At 43.2% G+C, this 24,031-nt stretch overlaps 1 protein-coding gene across 4 annotated transcripts; it reads right to left on the reverse strand.

Moving 5' to 3' along the window:
• Positions 1 to 564: 564 nt before the first annotated feature.
• Positions 565 to 23,578, reverse strand: LOC121325377 (natural killer cells antigen CD94-like). Of its 4 annotated transcripts, XM_041267823.1 has the most exons (6): positions 23,441 to 23,578; positions 22,659 to 22,757; positions 17,187 to 17,315; positions 11,461 to 11,615; positions 3,960 to 4,072; positions 565 to 3,796 (listed from the first exon to the last, which is right to left on the reverse strand). In XM_041267823.1, exons 1-6 carry the CDS (start codon positions 23,550 to 23,552, stop codon positions 3,676 to 3,678), a joined length of 729 nt encoding a protein of 242 aa, XP_041123757.1. In that variant the 5' UTR covers positions 23,553 to 23,578; the 3' UTR covers positions 565 to 3,675. The 4 variants fall into 4 exon arrangements, 2 of the variants coding, with proteins under 2 accessions (XP_041123757.1, XP_041123758.1); XM_041267824.1 differs by lacking the exon at positions 22,659 to 22,757; XR_005951331.1 differs by lacking the exons at positions 17,187 to 17,315; positions 22,659 to 22,757; positions 23,441 to 23,578 and adding an exon at positions 12,076 to 12,160.
• Between the last annotated feature and the right edge of the window lie 453 nt (positions 23,579 to 24,031).

Genomic DNA, 24,031 nt, shown 5'->3' on the forward strand with positions numbered 1-24,031 from the left:
TATTTTTTAAAATATACCCGGCTGTATAAATGGGTAACTGTATGTAAAAAATAATGTGATATCTTGTAACATTTTTAAGTCGCCATGTATAAAGGCGTCTGCTAAGAAATATAATAATAATGACACCGTGGGGCAAGAGCCAGGGAAATGCTGAAGTACTGTATATATTTTTATTTGCCACAAACTATTAGGCTTGGCAGCAGCAGGTTTACCTCCAACACTGAGGTGCGCCAACAACGAACTCGTCTATATAAAATAATTTCAGCCATTTTAGAGTTACGTAAAACAAGCACTGTATTACCGTTTGGACCATGGGGCAGCACAGCGTGGCACCTCAAAGTTATATCTAAAATGATGTTTGCAAATGGCATGACAGGTTTTTAAATTAATCCGCGTCAATGGGTAATTTAGGTATGTTTAAAATCGAGATCCGCCAAGCAAAATAATCCCTGAATAAATTGATTTAATATATATGTTGTAAAAATGTAATTGTTTTTTTTTTTGTTTGTTTGTTTGTTGTTTGGTGACTGGAGTAAACATTTAAACCCCCACTTGAATTTCCTATCCTACGAAGATATTCATATGATTGTATTATCTCAAAATGACAGTTGTCATTCTGATAAACTTTGTTTAGGCCCTGCTTGAATTAAATAAATACAAACTGAGGCTGCTTAAATTTCTTAAAATTCTTTTTTGCCATTTTTATACAGCTAAAAGTATGAAGTGAAGTAGCTAAATAAAGACATTTAACAAAGCCATATTTTAAAACAAACAAACAATTTTTTTTTTTTAATTAATTACAATTCAAGTACTAATTAAACTATACAACACAATAAGGTCACTGTGATACAACGTTCCTTATCACTCACTGCATAAGCCGCCATCCGTCTTTGGGCATCTTAGTGTTGAGTAATCCGTGTTCTACCAGTCACATGGAGCGCCATTTGTGCCAAAACTATCTGGCCGTTAGTTTGTCAATTTGTTTGTCAATTTATTTGTTAATTCGTGGATTTGTCAATTTGTTGGTCAATTTGTCCAGCAATTCGTCCATAAATTTGTCAATTCATACAGTAATTCGAAAACGTATTTGTTAATTCACCTAATAATTAATTAATTATTTTGTCAATTCATTAATACGAAAGGCTATACGCACCTGCAATTTTCCAATTCACCTGACAAACTTCCCAACAACCAGACAAACTTCCAACTATCGATCACGCACTTTGCCGAAAACACTGCAGGCTTTCTAGCCAATGGGAGCACAAACTAATATTTAAATCAATAAATATCCGCCCTCACTCAAAACTGCTTCAGCCTATAATATTTAGAAGGCACTCCAGCGTTCCAGCTTGCATCTATGTAAAATAGAAGCCCGCTAGATGGAAGCTGATTGGCTGTTCGCTCTCAATCGTTATCTAATTTGCGGTATAGCTGGTGGTTCACTATTTTTTAATATCATGTGCGTTTACAATGGACAACCATCGATAACAACGGCGTGAACGACTTAAAAACAATATTTAAGATACCAGCAATAAACGAACATTTCTGCATGATAAGGTAATACCCTTCTAACTGATAATTTAATAAATTACTTAGTATACTTCATAGCTCCGATATGCCAGTTATTACATTATCGGTTGGCACGGTATTATATTATCAGGGTATTATATTATCATGCAGGCAGAGTTATTACGTTATCAATGAAGAATGATTACATTATCCGGCAGAGATTTTTATTATATTATCAATTTAGTTATTACATTATTGGGTGATTATTACATTATAGGCAAACAATTATTACATTATTGACCATTATTACATTAATAATTGTTACACAGGTACCTCTGCTTGCCTTTCATGTTGAAGAAGGAACCCATGTTGTTTTGATGTGTTTCATATCTAAATCCTACAATCACATGAGGTAAATGTACGTGTTATACCTGCCAACCACATGAGACTGATAAATATTCACATGTTGTACCAGCCAACCACATGAGATTGGTAAATATTCACCAACCACATGTGGTTATCATGTGGATTTGTTGAAAAAATGTGTAATTTATATGTGATCACATGTTAACACATATGAAAACATCAAAAACACATATGATAACATGTGGTTCACATGTTAACTGCATGTGTTTTTTTTCCATTAGGGTAGGGAAACAATTGTTAAGTTTATGGCCCAAGAAGCACTAGGTGTTTGTTTTTTTCTTTTGTGTTTAATAAAAGTGCACGTACATGCTTAAAATATACTTGGTGACTATAACATGTTGATTGCAGGGATTCGAACTGGATTCTTTTCCGTTCCAGTTCCGAACGGTTCGAACGAAATTAAATTACATTTCATTTATTTATTTTTTCTAGCCAAGTAGGCTATTATATTGGTGTTCATAGGTCTTCATTTTTTTTTTAATTAAGTGTGTGTGCGGGGTATTGGTGCAGGAACCGCTCCCGTCGCCTGTGCATTTAATGTAAAGGTGACCACCGATTAATGCAGTAAGGAATACACAGCAAAAAAGTGGTGTTCCCTTTCAATTCGAAGATGTCCACCAAACATGGTTATGGGTTACACTCCTGCCTACTGGTAGGTGTCACTGAGCTCCTATGTCAAAGCTGCCGATTGGCCCCCTTCCCCCCATTGACATCCTCGGTCCCGCCTCCCAAGGTTACTTAACCGTCACGCAGGGGAAGAATCACCCTCTTTCGCTTCTCACACTGGTAAGGTAAGAACTCTGTAGTGCATTGAGCCCTGTCTTCTTATAAAAAGTGCAGCATAAGCTACTGCTAGTTACCCTGCCCTTTGTGCTGAAAGCTGGCATTGCCGCTTTCCCGGAATCAGTAGTTAAAAATTCGTAGCCTTTTTATTTTGTTTTTGACTTTCAGCACCTGCATGCTCTGCATGTCAGGTCACTTCTTTCTGTCTGTCCGTATTAGTACGGTATGTATTCTTGTTAAGAATTGTGTGTGTTTTCATTCCTTCTTACTTTGGAGGCGCTATTACTCCATAGGACCAGACATACAAAGAGAACATACTGATGAAAGGAACGGAAAAAAACGCTACTAAACGATCAACAAAATGTTGAATATCGTTTTCGTTCCAGAACGTAATAAATAATTTCATTAAGTTTCTTGTTTCTGTTTCATGAAAAGTTTGCGTTTTTGTTTGTTTGTTTGTTTGTTTGTTTTTTTCATTTATCGTTCCGGTTCCGTTTCGAATCCCTAGTTGATTGGCACATAAAACAGTGGTGAAGTCCCGGACCTAACCTGACACTAAGGGGCTTTATCACAATATGTATAATCCATATTCAATGTAAAGCAAACCTCATACTAACTATTAAAAAGTAGATAAGCTTCACCATTAGAACAATTCAATGAAAGACACACTTTTAATATGATAATATTGTTTTGGGAAAATGGTATGATAAATATAAAACATAAAAAAGATACAATTAACTTCTGGTAAACCGCCTCGTTTGCACTAATGGAAATAATAGATTTATTTTCGTAATGTTCTAAATATAATTTTGAATACAAACCCTTGAATATACCTATACAGTATCCACGTATATACAATTTGGTTGGGTCATTTCGTTAATTCATTTAGGGTTTTTTTTTTTTTTTAAGCCGGATGAAGTAATATCTTCTTTGTTCCTGACGAGTCTGTGGATCCACTCAAACACGCACAGCCTCCTGCTCACAGATCCACTGATTAAGTGTTTGACATTCCCCTGGATATAAAGAACCATAGGACATGTATCCACAATGCTGGTTTTGGATTGGTGTAAATGAAACCCTGTCAGAAACAATGAAAGAACACATTAGCACCAGCAGTTTAGAAACCACACTGAATGTTAGAAGAAGCTGCTAACGTTTTTCATTTGAGAAATTCACAATGTCGTTCATTGAGGTTCCTGTAGCAATAATAAAAACACAAATAACTGAGATGGGAGACTTACTTCTTATCAAGCTGAGTGTTATCAATCCAACACCATTTCCAGTCTCCCTCTTCTCTTCTACTGAGTCCAATCCAGTAACGGTAACCTCTTCTTGCAGCACTGTATATGACTTCCTGTAGAGATACAGACAAGTTTATTGAACAATGTGTCACGCGAAAGAGGCTGAGAACACCGATAACAACGCTCACAAAGGGATATTCTTAGTTATATTAACAGATCATGTTTTGTTGGGGTTTTTTTGTGTGTTTTTTTTTTTTTTTTCGGAAAGCCATTAGAAAGCGAGTCACAAAATTCAGTCACTTTTACTGGCATCAGCAATTCTTTGACATAGTTCAAGTACGCAGCACGTTCGTAGTCATATTCTTTCTGCCATCCAGGTATTGCTTTAAGTAGATTGCCGTCAAAACACAGAAAAGATGCCTGAATTTCACTTGGTCAGCAATGTCAGTTTTAAAAGAGCACGGATTTTAAGCAAAGACTGTGTACCTGGTGTGACTTCAAGCTCGTCACAAACAAATTGCTGGTTGTACTGTTTATTCTTTGCATGGTAACTCACTGCATTAAACCACGAATTCCACCTCGAAATCACTGGTTCTGGTGGAAGTGACACTGCTACAGGAACTTTGTCACTTTGATTGGCAATTGACTCCCGGTATTGTAATTTACGACTTGGACAATGCTTAAATGTTTTTATTTTTTAAAAAAGAAGAAACCAGGATATCCACATCAGGGAAACTTGTACACCAGACATCACCAGCCAAGGAAAGAATATGTGCATTGCAGGTAAGGTGAATTGCATTCGGCATCACTCCATGCAGCACATCAGAAAATGCTGAGTACATCGCATTGTCAGAGGTAAATGCAGAGACCTTGTTGAATTCTAAGCCATAGTTTACAACAGCCTTTTCTGTGACTTGCACTACAGTTGAGAAATTTACAGACTCAAGCTGAACAGGCTGTTAAAAACACGGTCAGGTGCCAGATACAAATAAAATGTGGAGTATATAGTTCCCTTTCAATTTAAAAATAACCATCAAGGATGGGATATCGCCCCCAGGCGGTAGGATTTAGCTGAGCTTATGTCAAAGCTGCCGATAGGCTGGTGCATGCACTGACGTCTAAGCCCGCCCCCCTGTCGGCTTAGAATACCCAGTGCATGCAGCATCACATTCTCCTTTGCTTTCAGCCAGGTAGGTATAAGCACATAAGTATTTTTCTCTCTGAGAATCACTTTTACCCATGTATTACACTGTTGTACTCACTTTAGCTTTAAGCTTGGGAAGCTGGCTACTGCCCCTTCCCTGACTTGATTCAGTGTTAGCTTGCTGAGCGATTAAAACTATATTATTTTTCACTTTTCAACGCTTGCTCTTCTAATGTTTCTATCCGAAGTATTGGCCTTAGGTCGTCCATCTTTTTTACATATTAATATTTTATTAATATTGTATATATTTTGGTTGTTGTCGTGTTTTTTGATCTGTTATAAAAAAAAAAAAAAAGAATAGCAGAGGTACTCATCTAACCTCCCTCCGGGCAGTCTATTTGCCGGGCCAGGACAATCATGCAGCGGATCTCCTCTCCAGATGGAATGGCGCCTTCACCCTCAAGTGGTTACGCGCATTTGGGAATGGTTCGGCAGAGAGCAGGTGGATCTCTTTGCATTGCGAGCATCCATGCACTGCCCGCTGTGGTTCTCGGTGAAGGATCTTGACAGCCTCTCAGGAGTCGATGCACTGGCACCACGAATAGTCGCCAGGGCCCCTGTATGACTTTCCTCCCGATACTTCTTGGAGAAGGTCAGGGTAGAGCGAGCAACAGTGATTCTGGTCGCCCCTCGCTGGCCTCCGAGAATATGGTTGTCGAACCTGGTGCAGCTCTCGCATGGTCGCCCGAGGGAAGTCCCTCTGAGAGTGGACCTCTTATCCCAAGCCCAGGGGGGGCTATGGCATCCGAGCCCTGAGCTGATGCAGCTATGGGTTTGGCCCCTGAACGGGAACGACAGTCCGCCTTAGGACTGTTGACAGCAGTTATTTCGACCATTCAGAGTGTGGGAGCGCCCTCTACTAGGTCCGGGTATACGTACAAGTGGCAATTGTTTCAAGATTTATGTCTGGCGGGGGGTCTATGACCCAACATCGTGCCCGATAGCAGTAATACCACAGTTCCTTCAGAATCTTTTAGATGAAGGGAAAAATGCCCAATGCAGGCATTACGGTGTTATATTGATCGTACATGAGGCGTGAGGCAGACACAGCAGTTATTTGTGTGTCATGGTTCTAAGACCATGGGGCAAGCATTATCAAAGCAACGTATTTCCCATTGGATAGTGGATGCTATTAAGTTAGCATATGAATCTGCAGACCTTCTGCCGCCAGGACACTTGAAGGTGCATTCCACTAGGGGAATGGTGACTTCCTGGGCCCTCTTCAGAGGTGTGCCTGTGTCAGAGATTTGCGCTGTCACCAGTTGGACTACACCACATACATTTACGAGGTTCTACAGATTGAATGTGCTGGGTTCCTCTGCTCCATCATTTGGAGCATCTGTGTTAGACTCACTCATGCTGCACAATACGGACACGTAGAGTGACTTCTATTTTTGGTGGTTACAATTCTACCTTCGGACAGGTGTCATAGATGCTGAGGCGTTGCTCCACACATGCGTAGCTGGATGCCTATGCAGTTGCATTATAACGTAAGGCTGTTCTGCTGTCGTGCTTTCTCCCTCGCGATGGCTTGGGTACACTGTTCCCATCCTTGATGGTTATTTTCGAATTGAAAGGGAATCATAGGTTGAGGATGCAAACCCGGCATTGACAGCGCTTTTCTCGGTGCCGTTTCCGGCTCCGATTGATTCGGCACCTGGGAGTAGCTTCGAGACCGTCTATAGCCCGGCTCCGACCACGCTACACGTCGGCATCAACATCGGCGCCAACTGACTCAGCTCCGCCCACTCAGCACTGACAGCGCACATTTCGACGTCGACCTCGGCGCCGACAGCGCGCACCTCGACGCTGATCTCGGCACAGACTGATCGTTTAAAAAAAAAAAAAAAAAGAATCTGCAGGCTGCTTATTGAGCACAGCAGTTTAAAAAAAAAAAAAAAAAAAACTGCAAACTGTCAGTGCAGTTGACTGATTCTTCAGCTGGTGCTCAGCTAAGCTGCCCAGGCAGGACGAACATCGATCCTGCGCCAGGTGCCTAGGGCTGGAACATGCAGCCATGTCACTGGCAGGTGAGCTGGACTGCTCTCCATATCGGAAGTTCTCGAGCAGAACTAAGCAACGGAGAGCAGCTCTATCCCCAGCAGAGTCTCTCTCCTCCAACCAGGGAAGAATGAGATCAGTGGTCCAAGAACCTCCGCAGAGGTCATCCAGGACACCCCCTGCTACAGTGACCAGGGAGCGCTCACGCTCATGTGGGTCACCCTCCCCTACTGCACCACCGGTACAGAGGTGCAGACACCTCTCAAGGGAGGTGAGATGGTCACCGCCGAGGCTGTACCACTCTAGGGGACCCTCACCAGGGGACTGGAGCTTGCAGAAACTGTAAGGTCTCAGCAGACCATGCTGGAAACCCTATTGAAATCTCAGGGCAGGCTGCCCCCTACCACCGGGCAGCTCCAGCCCCCACAGTCTCGTCCCCATCTCCTCTGTCTAGGCCCCCTAGCCCAGATGAGCTGTCCTTCACCTTCACCAAGGGGGATAAAGACCCAACCTGTCCGTCCAAGCCTTGTAGAATGACAGATACCAGGCTCAAAAAAGCTTATGCATCAGCAGTACTGTCGGCCCGAGCAGCAAATGCCATGGCCATACTGGTGCTTTACCAGAATCAGTTGGCAGAGAGGCTGCAGGTGAGGGCTACACAGACCCATGGCAAGGCTGCACCCAGGACTCCTGGGTGCTATCGACAATGAGACACGGATTTGCTTTACATTTCCGCATAGGTCTGTCATCCTTCAAGGGTGTGCTCCTCACCACCGTCAAACCAGAGAGGGCGATACTCCTTCAACAGGAGATCGCCAATTTTCGAAGGAAGAACGCTGTACGCTTGATAAGTCCAAACGATGCCCTCAGCGGTTTTTACTCCAGGTACTTCCTGGTGCCTAAAAGGGATGGCGGTTTCAGACAAATTCTGGACCTCAGGATCCTCAACTTGTTCCACAAACAGAGGAAGTTCAAAATGTTGACAGCACAGCGTATCCTCCAGTCCGTCCAACCGGGCGACTGGTTCACATCGATCGACCTGCAAGATGCCTACTTTCACGTCCCAATTCTTCCCGCACACAGAAAATATCTGCGCTTCGCCTTTCAAGGCAACGCATACGAATTCTGTGTGTTGCCATTTGGCCTCACGCTGGCGCCCAGCACATTTTCAAAGTGCATGGATGCAGCACTGGCTCCACTCAGGCTAATGGATATTCGGATCCTAAACTATCTGGACGATTGGTTGATTTGCGCACACACAAAACGCGTCATAGATCATGTGGCGAAGTTGGGGCAACTTTGTACTGTCTCGGTCCAAAGTGTTTATGGGGATCAAACTGAACTCTGTGAGCATGCTTGCCTCACTGTCAGAAGACAGGATTCGGTCATTGGAGACCACACTCTCCCTATTCAGAGAGGACGCTCTCCTACAGGTCAAACTATATCAAAGGTTGTTCGGGCTGATGGCAGCCGCCTTGAGAATCCTTCCACTAGGGCTGCTGAGAATGCGTCCGCTTCAAGCCTGGGTGAATACGCTCAAGGTGCACCCAGTCCGAGATTGGTACGGGCTGGTGCGAGTGTCCAGACAATGCCAGAAGACACTGGAGTGATGGCTCTTTCCCGGCAATCTGCGCCTCGGATCTCCCCTCGGATCCCCTCATAGAAAGGAAGTGATCACTACAGACGTCTCCAGTCTGGGCTGGGGAGTGGTCTGGAATGGGAGAGGAATAAGAGGTCAGTGGAAGACATTGGCAGCAAGCGCACAGAAATACGCAAGAGCTGCAAGCAGTGAGTCTGGCGTTATTACATTTTCAGCAGCAATTATCGCACAAACATGTGCTGGTCCAGACACATGTATGGCTTTCACTGGAAGTGACTCGCGGGTAACATTAAGAACAAATCCATCCTTTTTGCCAAAGGTGGTATCCTCATTCCATATTAACCAATCAGTGGTTTAGGAAACTTTCAGACCTCCCCCGCACAAGTCAGAGGAGGACCATAGACAACACTTGCTATGCCCAGTTCGGGCTCTGTGCTGTTATTTGGATAGGATGGCGTCCTGGAGACAGTCCAACCAGCTGTTTTTGTCTGCTACAGGTCCCGCTCTAGAGGTCAGGCCCTACTGAAGCAACGTTTAACGCACTGGGTGACAGATGCGATACGCTTGGCGTATGAACAGACGGACTCCCCGTTACCAGGGAACATTATGGCCCAGTCTACCAGGGGCCAGGCAACTTCGTGGTCTTTCCTTCATGGAGCCTCCTTAGATTATTTCCATTACATGAGAGTAGATGTTGAACTTCATGTTGATTTGAACTCGGCTCTCTCCAAGATAAGCACCAACTAAGACATAGCTTTGCAGTAAACTAATGTGATCCATCTGCATCTCCATCCATTTGCATTGTTTTCCATCTGATGATGTAGATATCCTTCTGTCTGGTGTTGATTGCTGAAATGTAATGCTGGCTCCAGGGATCAGCTCATTTTTGCCTCCCCAACGCATCAGCACACACAACGGCTGAAATGCTGGCTCCGGGGATCAACCCAGTGTGGATCCCCAGCGTGGATCCCCAGCGCATCAGCATGACAGTTATGCAATGCTGCTACATGGACAGGTAGTCAGACATTTGTGCATTTTTACCACCTTGATGTGACAAACCGAACGAGACCCTCTCTGGGCTCTAAAGTTTTGCAGGCAGCATGCCCTTAGGCGTCATGTGGGCTTTCCCATTTGGTAATGGTTGTCATTTGAATTGAAGGGAAACATTAGGTTATTACCATTACCCTGGTTCCCTGAAAGAGAATGACAACCATTACCCTTCGAGGTTGTGTCCCCAGCTGACCTCTGATTTCGAAAGAAAATGACGATGTGCTACTGTGAGGATGTCCCTCTTCAGCAGGAGGTGGGCTTAACTTCCCCCTCAGCAGGCCTGGTTAGGGCAGCTTTTGTATATTTGCTCAGAGATTGACGGTCAGATAGGCTCTAACCATTCTGTAATGATTGTCATTCTCTTTCAGGGAACCAGGATTATGGTAATAATCTACCGATTCGGATTATCCATTTTTTCCAAAGGTTATGTTGGCAGCAGTGAAGGCCTCCACTAGCTTGAACGTTTCTTCTCTTCTTGCTGAACTGCTTTCAGTTGCTCTTTTAAACATTGATGTAACTGTCGCTTGCTTTTTATTTTGGGCAGTAGCTTTTGCAGTAGATTTACGTCTGATATGCTATTCTGAAGCAATATGTCAATCGATCGTGTTTTTTCTTGAATAATCTATAGTCACATAGCAATATGAACAAAACAATTTACCGCCGATTGCACGTAAGGTTCCTGTCGGGAACCACTTCACACGTTCCTTAGCTGAAATGTATTCAGATTTTTTGAATTTGTCCGTCATATTCTGCTTATTTTAAGTAATGTCGCCTTCGATATGTTTTAGTTCAACAAAACTGATGTCGCATGTACTGTAACGCTACGTCATACACAAAGTAGACGGACACTCATTCAGCAAGCCAGTGATTGGATTTAATTATCACATGGCCACATAAAGAAGGCAGTAAAGCATTTTTGGATCACACTGACCTGCTATTTTATCAGTAATTCACATTTTATTTTGAACAATATTTTGAAGGTTAATTTCACAGACAATCCTGTATTTCACGGTTTCAACGAAATCGCGAATTGAGTAGATCCCTACTAACAAGCTACCTGTTTTCCAGTCCATTGGCTAGACCAGGGACAGGCAACTCCGATCTTGCAGTGCTGTTCCATTCCAGGTTTGAGAGGTACAATTCCATGATTAGGTGCTTTTGGACCAGGTCAGGGGTTTAACATGTTCAATTTAATAATGAGAGATTGTGACAAAGACTGCTGTAGTGGGGACGTCAGACCAGAAGAAACACACAGTACTGAGAGAAGAAATGGTAAATGGATGTGCTGCTGCACGGTTTATTATTATAAAACTGGACAAAAACAGGACATGGCACTGGAAGTCAAAACAAAGAGACAAACAAAAATGAACTACACAGACAAACACGGTGAGCTGAATTTATGATTTACTTTACGTTATTATTTAATTATTACCTCCATCTCCAATCCCATTCTCCACTCACCGAACGCACAACATACAACACAAAATACACACAGGGGCAGGCACTTTGCCACTGGGATGTGGTTGGAACAAAGACCTGGACTGGAAGTACCGACTTTGTCCACCCCTGTGATAGAGAACATGTTGACTGTTTTACGGGTCAATATTATAAGTGTCTGTATTTACAAAGATACCCATAGACCTTACCAGTTCTTCCTTGTCCTCAATCACAGCAAGGTGAGCCCCGAGTTTTGAACAGGACTCACTAGCAGAGTTCCAAGAATTATACTGTGTGGAAATGAAGTAGCAGCTTCCATTATATCCCTTCTTCCACCCTTCCGGACACAATTCACAAAGCTCTGCTGTAAAGAAAAGGACATTCCTCAGTTTATTTGCTAAATAAGCCCCTGTTTATATTTCGTTATTCGGTTCTGTGACACGGATGGCTGTGTGGTGACGTCAGGCAAGAGAGACACACACAGACAAGCAGGCAGGTACTGAGGTGCAAAGGTGCGGTGGCACCGTGTTTATTTAAAACACATAAATAAAAGAAAAGGTATGGACAAAAACAATGCTCACAGAGCAAAATAAAATAATAAACAAAAACAAGTCACCAACACAAAATAATCGTAAATAAACAAATACGGTGCTGGAGCTTCCAGCACTCGTAGTAGTTGTTTTTAGGGTCAGCAACACATAAAATCGACCAATTTTATCTTTCTCGGAGAGTTTCTGAATGGTGTTTGCAGTCTGCAGCACAACACTAGACCATGGTGTTTACTCTTTTTTTAATTTATATAAAAAAAAAAAAAAAAGACTTACACTATTTAATTTACGGAGGTTCTAAAATGCACAAAAGCATTTCGTCTCGCCTGCTTGTTTAGAACCACCTAGCAGCGGATGTGACGACACACTAAAGAAGCGCATTGGGTTGATTTACTGCCACTTTAGGCTGAGCAGGGGTGTGGTTAGCCTGGTGGCTGATGTGATTGGGTTAGAATGGCGTCCGTCATAGGGTTGGGTCAGTAGGTGGGAATTAATATAGGTGGTTAGGGACAAAGAGACAGAAGCGAACAAGTGTAGCAAGAGTGGAGTGGGAATATGAGAGAGAGAGAGAAGCGGGCAGATGGAAGCGAGAACAGGAGGGAAGAGGGGGAGAGAGGAGATAACACTATGTAACACAATTTTTGTTCCTGGGTAGTAAGTGTTATTTCCTAATTCCTTATGCCTCAAAAGTATAGAAAATGGCTATTATTCCCCACAAACTTTGCTTTTGTGACCAGGACAGTGATATTTCAAAATATCACTATTTCCAATGGGAAAATGTGTGTCTTTTTGTTCACATAAAGTCAGAAAAAAACAACATATGAATCCAAATTAACATGTTTTTATACTAAAGTAATAGAAAGATGACTACAAAAGATTTAGAAGTAAGTAGTTTTTCGAGATTTACAATTATACTGTATTTACAGTATAATTGTAAATCTCAAAAAACTACTCACTTCTAAATCTTTTGTAGTCATTTTTGTATTACTTTAGTATATATACATGTTAATTTGGATTCATATGTTGTTTTTTTCTGACTTTATGTGAATGAAAAGACACACATTTGCCCATTTTCCCATTGGAAATAGTGATATTTTGAAATATCACTGTCCTGGTCACAAAAGCAAAGTTTGTGGGGAATAATAGCCATGTTCTATACTTTTGAGGCATAAGCAATTAGGAAATAACACTTACTACCTAGGAACATAAACAACAACAACAACAAAAAATTGTTACACAGTGTAATTAAAGCTATTCCAGGCCCTTCTGAAAAAAGGCTTGAAATAAAGAACCAGGGGCCCATTTCATAAAAGTCCTGCGATGCGGTTGTGTGGATGCAAAGGGCGTCGTTGTGTGTGTTTCATAAAGTACTTCGCAAGTGCTGTCACATGCTATCACTATTTAGCAATCTGCGCAAAAAGAAAATCAGTAACATGGTGTGGTGGAGTGTCCCGTCCCTTTGTGTTTATTAGTGTTTATTATGTGTTAATGTTGGTGTTTATGCATAAAATACACAGGATATAAATATGGGTTATGAGCACGAGTGTTATAAAGTGTAAATTGTATTTAGACATGAGGATGGCACAACTCACACCACGTGCATATTTAAGTGGGTATTGATATGTGAGCATGGGAGTGCACAGATTAGTTCACGTTCTGGGATTCAAGTGAATAATTATTTGGTAATTGAATCCCAGCACAATTGTATATATATAGATGCATGAAGCAGTCACTTGGGGTTGTGTGTTCGGGAAGTTGAGAACGGGAGAGCGAGAGGAAAAATAAATTTAAAAACTAAACGTATAGGTTCAATGAAGGGCATTGCCCAGCCTGACCTGCAGGTTATCATTTTCCTTTTGTATTCGTGATTATTTTGTTTAAATCTTTTATTTCGCTCTGTGAGCAGTTTATTTGTTTACATATTTTATTTATTTTTATTTTTAATAAATGGCACGCGCTGTGTCTTTTCCACTACAGTAACCCGGTTTGTTTTCTGTTCCTCCTTCTGGCCTGACGTCACCGCATCGTCATTTCATGTCACACTCGGTAATCCACTTTAAAACCCAGTGACTGATTAGGTAATTACACACACAATGGCAGAGGTGCAAAGGAAAACTAATTTTGCCAAAGAATAAATTGATATAATTATAGAAATGATGAACAACACAAATCTGTTTTATTTGGCAAGTTGTCTGAAGGTTTAACTAACGAAGTCATAGATGCAGTAAATGCTGTAGTGTTGGAACAGACAACGGTACCTGAAATAAGAAAAAAAAAAAAAGATAGAGCTAACTAGTAGAACAAAATTAAAATAAGGGAAAAGAAGGGAGATGAAAAAGACCTCAAATGAGGAACAAAATTGTCTAATTAGTGAAGTATCTGTTACTGGTATTGAGATAATTGGAATAAGCAAGAAAGAAAAGCAGATAGCGAAGCTCTTCCTGCATCTTCTAAACCCCAACATAAGTAAACATTGTCTTTTGTTATCCATCTAAGCAATAATGAAAATAGATACTTTATTATAAATGTGTTGTTAATAAAATGTATTATTATTATTATTATTATTATTATTATTATTATTATTATTATCATCATCATCTTAAGCACCGTCTTCTAATATCTCATCACCCGCAATATCCAAGCGATCGGCAATATCACAATTTGTGCAAATGAAACCGTCGTTTGTACGCCCGATGACAGCATCTAACACAGACATTTTGGTATATGAGAGGAATTGAATATTAACGGAATTAAAACCTTTCCTGCATATACAGGAGCTCATTTACAGCAGAAGACAAAATTGGTATTGAGATCCACATCATATGAGCACAGCCAAACACAAGAACAGTGCACAGCATTTTTGGTCCATGATAACAGATATTGAATTTATTGAGTCTAAAACTTGTACAGCCATGCGCCAAACAGAGCTTAAACTGGCTTGTTATGTCGTTTGCCACACAGCAGTGAGTTCTGTTGATCACCTGAGAGAGCTTGTTGAGAAAGATCCATGTCAGCATTATTTAGTTGTCACTGCTTGCGCCCGGGAACCTCTCTCTGTACAAATTAACCACTGGCTACAATGCATGCAGTAGAAGCAACATAAAACAAAGGCTGGCAAAAGAAACTCCAGCGCAGGATGTTCTTCCTGCAGGTACAGTCAGTGCTACTGGAATCTGTGTAGTTCAGTGGTTCAAGAAACAGGCTTATAACCGGCAGGTCTCCAGTTCAAACTCCAGCTCAGCCACTGACTCACTGTGTGACCCAAAGCAAGTCACTTAACCTCCTTGTGCTTCGTCTTTCAGGTGAGACATTGTTGTAAGTGACACTGCTGCTGATGCATAGTTCACACACCCTAGTCTCATATTTATGAATATATATATATATATATATATATATATATATATATATATATATATATATAGCCCAGTGGTAAAATGCTACTAACGTATATACAGAAATTCCGTATAGACAATTTTGGATGGCTTTAGGACCTGTTTTGCAGCAGAGTAGACTCGGAGGGAGAAGAGGTGTTCTCATGGCCAACGAGGCGTCGTGTGTTAAACTGATCTCCCGAGAGCCAATAGAAATCGTCCCTGCAAGAGTGGGAGGGAGTCTCAGGGAAAAGTTTAAAAAAAAAAAAAAAAAAAAAAAAAAAAAGGGAGTCTGAAAAATTAAAAACGGGAGGTAGAATAGAGCAGTATAGAGTAAGTGATTCAACAGAGTAAAAGTGAGGATTTCTTAAGTCAGGAAATTCTTATAAACTTTAGTAGGCAGTACTTTAGTTTAAACCAGTTTCAGAAGAGTATTCTGTTACTTCTGCTTTTATTTCTTTTGAGTTCACGTACCAAGCTCGTGTTTTATTTTAAGCAGCGTAGGTTTGTCATTACGAGTTACTTTCTTTAGGTATTGGTATATACAGTATTGTTAAAACAACATATTGAATTGCAAAATTTAAGTTCAAGCACTGTTAATACGTGCTTGAAATGAAAGTAAAGAGACAATGACTAGATCGTAAAATAAACGAAGCAATTGACAAGCGGCTGGACAGTGTTTGGGAAGGACCACGTTTCCAGATAGAGAGAGACAGAGAGAGCGAGGTAGACTTAAGCGACAGAGGTTTGCCGTGATGCAGAGACCGCAAATAACCGAGAGCTGCAACTGGGAGAAGCCTTTAGGAATTGTGAGCATTTCAACCAAGCGTTTCTTTTAAAATAGCAAGCGTAACTGTGCGTTCAATAAAGCTTGTAAAGGGGCCATTTTGTTTTATTTTTAGGCCACAACGTACCCGAGCCACGATTCAGGCCTGCAACAGTGTTTGGTTGTTCGTCTGTCTACATGTGTGTTACACTAGCGTTTATTTTGACATGAATGTATCAGAAGAGTACCTTTTGAGTTAAATACAACTGACTGTTTAGTGACTTAAAATAAGTTACATTTTGGGGAAAGTATTTTGTTGTTGGCATTGTTTATATTGTATGTACAATTTACTTACCTGCAGTTCATTATATTAGTTCAACTTGAATCCCCTTTATAAACATTAGTTTTATATAAAACCAGTACTGTGTGTGAGTGTGATTTTATTAGTTGTATATTGCTCATGCTTAATTTGCATTTGTTATGTTGAATATAAATTCCTGGGGAGGCGTGCCAATAATAGGGGAACCACGTGACCATCAGGTGGAGGCATCGCTAAATAAGAAAAGTAAGTGTGATAGTTTGTCTGGTAACAGTGTGCAAAAACAAAAGGACCATTGGTTCTGGGATAATAGATAAGAATCCAGGGCCCTTACTGTTAGGTGCAAGGCCTATTTGTGTAGGGGTAAGTGAGAGAAGTGTTACATTATATAATTATTGCATATTACTGTACCTGTGAGTGCACTGAGGCAGGCATTGGGGTCTCTGCATTTTAAATGTATCATAATTTTAAAACAAACAAACTAGGTATTGGGGTGGAATGACTTGTCTTTCTGTATTGAAAATAAATTATGTTTATAATAATATTTAGGTCCTTTAAAAAAAACTAATGTAATTCTTTAAATACTTTAGTAAATTGAAAAACTTAAGCTGGGTGGACTTCAGCTTCTTATAATTCAGATACATTTAGGTTCTGATTACTGTATACCTGTCTTTCTGTATTAAATATATTATTAATGTTTGTGGTCGCTTACAAAAACGAAATACTGTATACATAAGACTGACTTTAAGGCAATCAATTACAGTTTTTCATCTTTAACTACACTAATAACTATGTTCAGAGGGGCAATATGTTGTAGGGGCACTGCTGCACTCGAGGGATTTTCATTAAAATAGTGAAGAGTGAATAGTGTCTATTCAGGAATAATACGTTATATATTTTTAGGCATACCTAAATGTTAAATGAGATTTACCTTCCTTGCCAGTGTTAGGATCCACACAGAATATCTTCCTGAGGCCATTCTTGTACTTGCTGGAGTCACTGGTGTCCAGCTGAAGTGGTTTCCTGCCATCGGGTTCACTGTGATTGTGACATAGCAGAACTGAAAAATAAAAAGTAATTGATTCACCAGTGCTGGAGATCAGTCGCAGACTCAGACTTCCATCGACCAATCAGGAAGCAATATTAAAGGAAATGCGGAACAGTAACATAGAATGTCTACTGTATAGTAAAAAAAAAGAAATCCGAAGAAAAGGAAAACATTACTGACAAGGTGAATCAATCTGTAATTTAAACAGTTTAAATTAAAATTCACAGAAAACTCTGATTCCCTTTCAATTCGAATGACAACCATTACCAAATAGGAAAGGGTCTCTCTGACCGTCAATCACTGAGCAAATATACAAAAGCTGCCCTATCAGGGCTCTGCTATGAGGGGGAAGTCCCTTCTACCTCCAGTTGAAGAGGGATGTCCTCACAGTAACACATCGCTATTTTTTCTCTCATATCACTGAGACAGGTCGTAGATAGTTTTGCTTTCGCATACCGAATTTGGCTGATATGTTTGTTTTATCTGAATAAATAAAAAAAAATACAATCCACGGTAAATCACGCTCTCGAGCATTGGTAAGACTGCTCTCGCTATATTCTTGGTCAGGTTTCTGGCTAGAGCTGGTTTCGACCCCTCTTACTCTCTCAATACACGAGGCTTTGTGTAGTTGATACACCGTGTGAGAGCTGCTGTGGTGCTGTAAGGACACTCCGCGGGCTCGCAGCGTCGTCCTCTACACCGATTTAATCAGTCACAGCGATCAACAAACACCGACAGCGCTTTCCTCAGCGCCATTCCCAGCACCGATTGATTCGGCACTGGAGAACTCCTTCGGAGCCGTTTACATCGACTTGGCACCAATCTCTTGGTACCAACCACGCCCGTCTCGACTCTGAACTCAGCACCTACAACGCCCGCCTCGATGCCGAGCATGGCACCGACTGATTCAGAACTGGCGAATCGTTTTGAGAGTGTCTACAGGCTGCTTCATCAGGCGCAGCAGCGTCACCTGCAAACCATGTCGGTACAGTCGACTGGGTCCTCTGCTGGCTTCCACCAGTTTGACCAGTGCTTGGCGAAGCTGCCCAGGCAGGACGAACATCGATTCTGTGCCAGGTGCCTAGGGCAGGAACACGCGGCCAAAGCACTGGCAGGTAAGCTGGACTGCTCTCCATGACAGAAGTTTTCAAGGAGAACTAAGCGACGGAGAGCAGCCCTATCCCCAGCAGAATCTCTCCTCAAGCCAGGGGAGAATGAGTTCAGTGGTCCAAGAGTCTCCTCAGAGGTCGTCCAGAACCCGCTGCAGTGATCACACTCCCACACAACTGGGTCACCCTCCCCTTCCCCACCACTAGTACAGAGGCGCAGGCACCTCTAAGTGGAGTCGAGATGGTCACTGCCCAGGCGGACCACTCGAGGGGACGCTCACCAGGGGACAGACTGTCACCGTGCAGGCATCGCTCTCCCTTCCCGAGGAGACAGGAGGTCGCCACGCAGGCACTGCTTCACTTCTCCATGCAGGAGCAGACTATTGCCATTGCAGTCACCTCGAAGGCGCCCAAGCTCAGCCGAACGGTGCTTCATGGAGCTGGCAGAGACTGTAAGGGCCCAGCAAACAGTGCTGGAGACCCTATTAAAATCTCAGGGCAGGCTGTCCCCTACCACCGGGCAGCCTCAGCCCCCACAGTCTCATTCCCCATCCCCTCTGCCTAGACCCCCTAGACCAGCGAGCTGTCCTTCACAGCATCCAGCTCAGACGTCTCAGATGCAGCCACTTCCATTGGGCAGGCCACAGTGGGGATAACCTTGCCGCCCTTGCCACACGTAGCGCAGAGGGAGGAATTCTGGGCTCTAATGCAGCGTGCAGCTGCAGCCACAGACGTCCCCTGGCCGGCGGAACAGGATGGAAACCACTTCCTCCAGCAGAAAGGACACACACAGCATGCCCCCCCCTTATGCCAGGACTCCCTGGACATGGTGCGCTCCTCCTGTGACAACCCAGCATCTGCACACTCCAACACAGCGTCTGCCTCCAGAACAGCAGAGTCTCTGCTTCTGATTGCAGGAGCCCAAGAAGCTGGGCCTAGGCACATTTTCCACTATAGGGCACATGTTCATGGTGCTGGTACAAAGTTCCACCTTTACCAAGGGGGTAAGGACCTAACCGGCCAGTCTAAGCCCTGCAGGACAACAGACGCGATGTTAAAAAAGACATACGCGTCAGCAGCGCTGTCAGTTCGAGCAGCGAACGCCGTGGCCATACTGGTACTCTACAAAACCAGTTGGCGGAGAGGTCTACAGAAGCAGATGCAGGGGAGCTCCAGGGGGTGGCTAAGGTGATGACTAACTTAACGGGGGAGTTAGGTCAGGCATCAGGGAGGTCGCAGGCAGTAATGGTGGCCTTTCGCCGGCATTTGTGGCTGACACAAGCCAAGGTCGTGGAGACCGAGAAGGTAGTACTGCTGGATGCCACCATTACACCGGGGCAGACTTTTGGGGCAACCATTGATGTGAGCCTTGAGAGGTCCCACAAGGCCAGGGAGGTCACCTCAAAGTTCTCGTGCCTTCTGGCTTACAGTCAGCGCCCAAGGTGGAATTTGCAGCCTGTTGGGGTAAAAGGGTCTGAACACCAGCCTCCACCTCAAAGTCAGCAAGCAGGCAGGGGACCACTGCAGGCCAGGGGTAACCGGTTCTCCGGCTGGAGATGAGGCCTAGGCCTAAGAAAGACCCACCCCCTCCCAAGCCCAAGGGAGACTGCCCCTGAGGGTCCCCGGCTGCCACCAACCCCCCCAACCAGACTGACAAATGGCAACGACCCATGGCAATGCGCGCTACAATTCCGCATAGGTCCGCCACCCTTCAAGAGTATGCTCCTCACCACCGTCGAACCAGCGAGGGCGATACTCCTTCAGCAAGAGATTGCCAAGTTCAAACAATGCCCTCAGCATTTTTTATTACAGGTACTTCCTGGTGCCCAAAAGGGACGGTGGTTTCAGATCAATTCTGGACCTTAGGGTCCTCAACTTGTTCCTCAAGCAGAGGAAGTTCAGCATGTTGACAGCACAGCATATTCTCCAATCCATCCAACCGAACGACTGGTTCACATTGATCGACCTGCAAGACGCCTATTTTTACGTCCTGATCCGTCCCACACACAGAGAATATCAGCGCTTCGCCTTTCAAAGCAATGAGTAAGAACTCTTGTGTGCTGCCATTTGGCCTGTCACTCGCCCAGCCCATTTTCAAAGTGCATGGATGCAGCACTGGCTCCACTCACGCTGCTGGGTATTTGGTTGGTTTGCGTGCAGTCAAAAGCATGAGCAGAGGCGCACACAAAACAGGTCAGAGATCATGTGGCGAAGTTAGGGCTCTCAATACATCAACAGAAGAGCAACTTCATACTGTCTCAGTCCACAGTGTTCTTGGGGATCAAACTGAACTCTGTGAGCATGCTTATCTCACTGTCGGAAGACAGGATTCGATCATTGGAGACCACATTCTCCCTATTCATAGAGGACACTCTCCTACAGGTCATAGTATATCAAAGGTTGTTCGGGCTGATGGCAGCTGCCTCGAGAATCCTTCCACTAGGGCTGCTGAGAATGCACCCGCTTCAAGCCTGGGTGAATACGCTGAAGTTACACCTGGTCCGAGATCGGTACCGGCTGGTGAGAGTGTCCAGACAATGCCAGAAGACACTGGAGTGGTGGCTCCGTCCAGGCAGTCTGTGCCTCGGAACTCCCCTCGGATCCCCTCACAGAAGGGAAGTGATCACTACAGATGCCTCCAGTCTGGGCTGGGGAGCGGTCTGGAATGGGAGAGGAATAAGAGGTCAGTGGAAGGGAAATATGGTCCCCAAGTGGGATCTAGAACTGGTACTGCAGGCCCTTATGGGTGCCCCATTTGAACCCATGGCGTCAACAGAACTGCACCGTTTCATTGAAAGTGGAATTTTTAATAGCCATTATGTCTGCCAGACGAATAACTGAGCTCCACGCGCTGTCCATTGATGACACATGTATGGTTTTCACTGGGACTGACTTGCGGGTAACATTAATAACAAATCCATCCTTTTTGCTAAAGGTGGTATCCTCATTCCATATTAACCAATCAATGGTTTTGGAAACTTTAAGACCTCCTCCGCACGAGTCAGAGGAGGACCGTAGACAACACTTGCTATGCCCAGTTTGGGCTCTGTGCTGTTATTTGGATAGGATGGCGTCCTGGAGACAGTCCAACCAGCTGTTTGTCTGCTATGGGTCCTGCTCTAGAGGTCAGGCCCTATCGAAGTAACGTCTACCGCACTGAGTGACAGATGTGGTACACTTGGTGTATGAACAGACTCACTACCCATTGCTGGGGGACATTACGGCCCATTCTACCAGGGGCCGGGCAACTTTGTGGGCTTTCCTACAGGGCGCCTCCTTAGATGAGTTATGCAGTGCTGGTACATGGACAGGTAGTCAGACATTTGTGCGCTTTTACCACCTTGATGGTACAAACCAAACAAGACCCTCTCTGGGCTCTAGAGTGTTGTAGGCGGCATGCCGTTAGGTGTCGTGGGCTCTGAGACTATCGCTGGGGGCTGTACAGTCTGTATTCTGGAGCCACGACAGCTTTGGTACAGCTTTCCCCATTCAGTAATGGTTGTCATTCGAATTGAAAGGGAACGTTAGGTTATTACCATAACCCTGGTTCCCTGAAAAGAGAATGACAACCATTACCCTTTGAGGTCGTGTCCCCAGCTGACCTCTGTTTTCGAAAGAAAATGGCGATGTGTTACTGTGAGGATGTTCCTCTTCAACAGGAGGTGGGAGAGACTTCCCCCTCACAGCAGGGCCCTGACAGGGCAGCTTTTGTATATTTGCCCAGTGATTGATGGTCAGAGAGGCTCTTTCCCATTTGGTAATGGTTGTCATTCTCTTTCCAGGGAACTAGGATTATGGTAATAACCTAACGTTATCAGGTATTACTTTGTTCCAAGAACATGTTTGAATGGACCGCTCCTGTTTTTGCTGGCTTGGGTGCTTACCAGATGGTAACATCCTTGTAAAAATTGTGTTTATTAATTACATTTTAATAGTTCCTTGATAATGGCAACAGTAAAATGTATTTCTGTAGTTGAAAGGTTGCCCATAAAAAAAATGTGATTTACTGTCAGCAGGAAGCGTTGCATGGCAACAGGTGTAAAAATGGACATTTGAAAACTTCCTTTTTCTGTAAATTGAACAGCTGAAGTGGTGCATAGCTGAGTCTTCAATGAAACCACCTATTTTTAATCATGCATGACTGCATCACATTGTAAACCACCATTAAAGCGAGTTACTGTATTGTATGACAGCAGATTAGTATCTCAGTTAAAATCAACAAAAACATTTAAACCTTTTGTCTTACTTGCTATCCCCATGCCAATGACTGTTAAGAGCAAGACACACACTGCAACTCCCAGAGCAATGATGACGCTGGAACGAGAACTAGACTGGACTGGGGGAACTAGGCGAAAGAAAGAGAGATAGAACAAGAGACACGTTTCACTGACTATGCACACTTTGGGTGCACCCCTGTCTTCACATACAAAATGAAAAAAGAACAATGCAGAATGACTGGGTGAAATATTACTTCTAGATCTGTGACAGGATAGTGTCACGGCCCAGGCTGGCTACCGGACGGAATTAGACCGAGAGACAGAAGCTGCAGTAAATGCTGACGCACGTTTATTTAGATTTAGATTTAACCCCATCCCTGCACAACCTTACTTTCCCACACACACTTTACATGGACAGAGTTCTGCCCTGCCACAAGATCTCACCTCAAGAAAAGAGTTTCTGCAACAATAAAAGACTTCCAAGACTATCTTATTCCACAAAACACATTGCTGTATGGCATTACTCAGAAGTAGGTGTTTTTCTAAGCCTTGAAGAAAAACAAAAAGTCCAGAAATAGATGAAATATGGAGCGTTGATATCAGAGGTGAACACATGAAAAACAAAATGAAATACCATGAAGCAATCTCCATGTAAGCTTTCTCATTTCAGTAAATGATCTATTATTGAGTGTTAAGTTATATGGTATCATTGCATTCCACAAAACACATTACTGTACTTCATTACTAAGTAGTCAAGTAGTTTCTACTAGAAAAGAGAGTATGTGAGGCTTTATGGAAGTACTCATGATACCTGCTCTGTGTGTTGGAGGGGTGCTGGCTGCTGCTGAATTGGGAGCTCCTGTACCCCCCTCTCCTGGGATTTTAGAGAATTTGATATCTGCATAGGTCACCTCTTCTGCCATCAACCTCTCTCAGCAACCCAGCACTGTCTGAGTGTAGACAGACAGACCAAGAAACGAGAGGATGGAGAGAGAGGAGGGGTTGGTTGGAGGGGAAGTGTGCAATCTGATACAAGATTTAAAAGAACTTCATAGGTGTACACAGAGGAAAGGGGATGTGGTCAATGTGTCACCAAAACTCCATACAAGACTGAGTTTAACACTTCCACAGTTTGAAAACAGCCTTCGTATTGCTGCAGCAGATAAGTAGAGACACCATCTATATGCACCTGCTCAGTACTTCTTGGATGGTATGATCTTTTCAGATCAGAAAGAGAAACTGAGCAGCAGGATCAGCCCTGAACAAGAACATCAGCAATGTTGGTCACAACATTGAGGTCACACACTTTGTCCCGTCTGAAGGAATATAAATAAAATTAATCATCATAAATCATACTTAACTATTGTTCTTATATATATATATATATATATATATATATATA

This window comes from Polyodon spathula, chromosome 13 (assembly GCF_017654505.1).
Source record: "Polyodon spathula isolate WHYD16114869_AA chromosome 13, ASM1765450v1, whole genome shotgun sequence".
Classification (NCBI taxonomy): domain Eukaryota; kingdom Metazoa; phylum Chordata; class Actinopteri; order Acipenseriformes; family Polyodontidae; genus Polyodon; species Polyodon spathula.

Coding starts and splice junctions, on each gene's coding strand:
- LOC121325377 (XM_041267823.1), bottom strand. CDS start 23,552: ATGGCAGAAGAGGTGACCTATGCAGATATCAAATTCTCTAAAATCCCA. Junction 22,758..23,440: donor CCCTCCAACACACAGAGCAG/GTATCATGAGTA, acceptor TCTTTCGCCTAG/TTCCCCCAGTCCAGTCTAGT. Junction 3,797..3,959: donor AACACTCAGCTTGATAAGAA/GTAAGTCTCCCA, acceptor TGTTTCTGACAG/GGTTTCATTTACACCAATCC.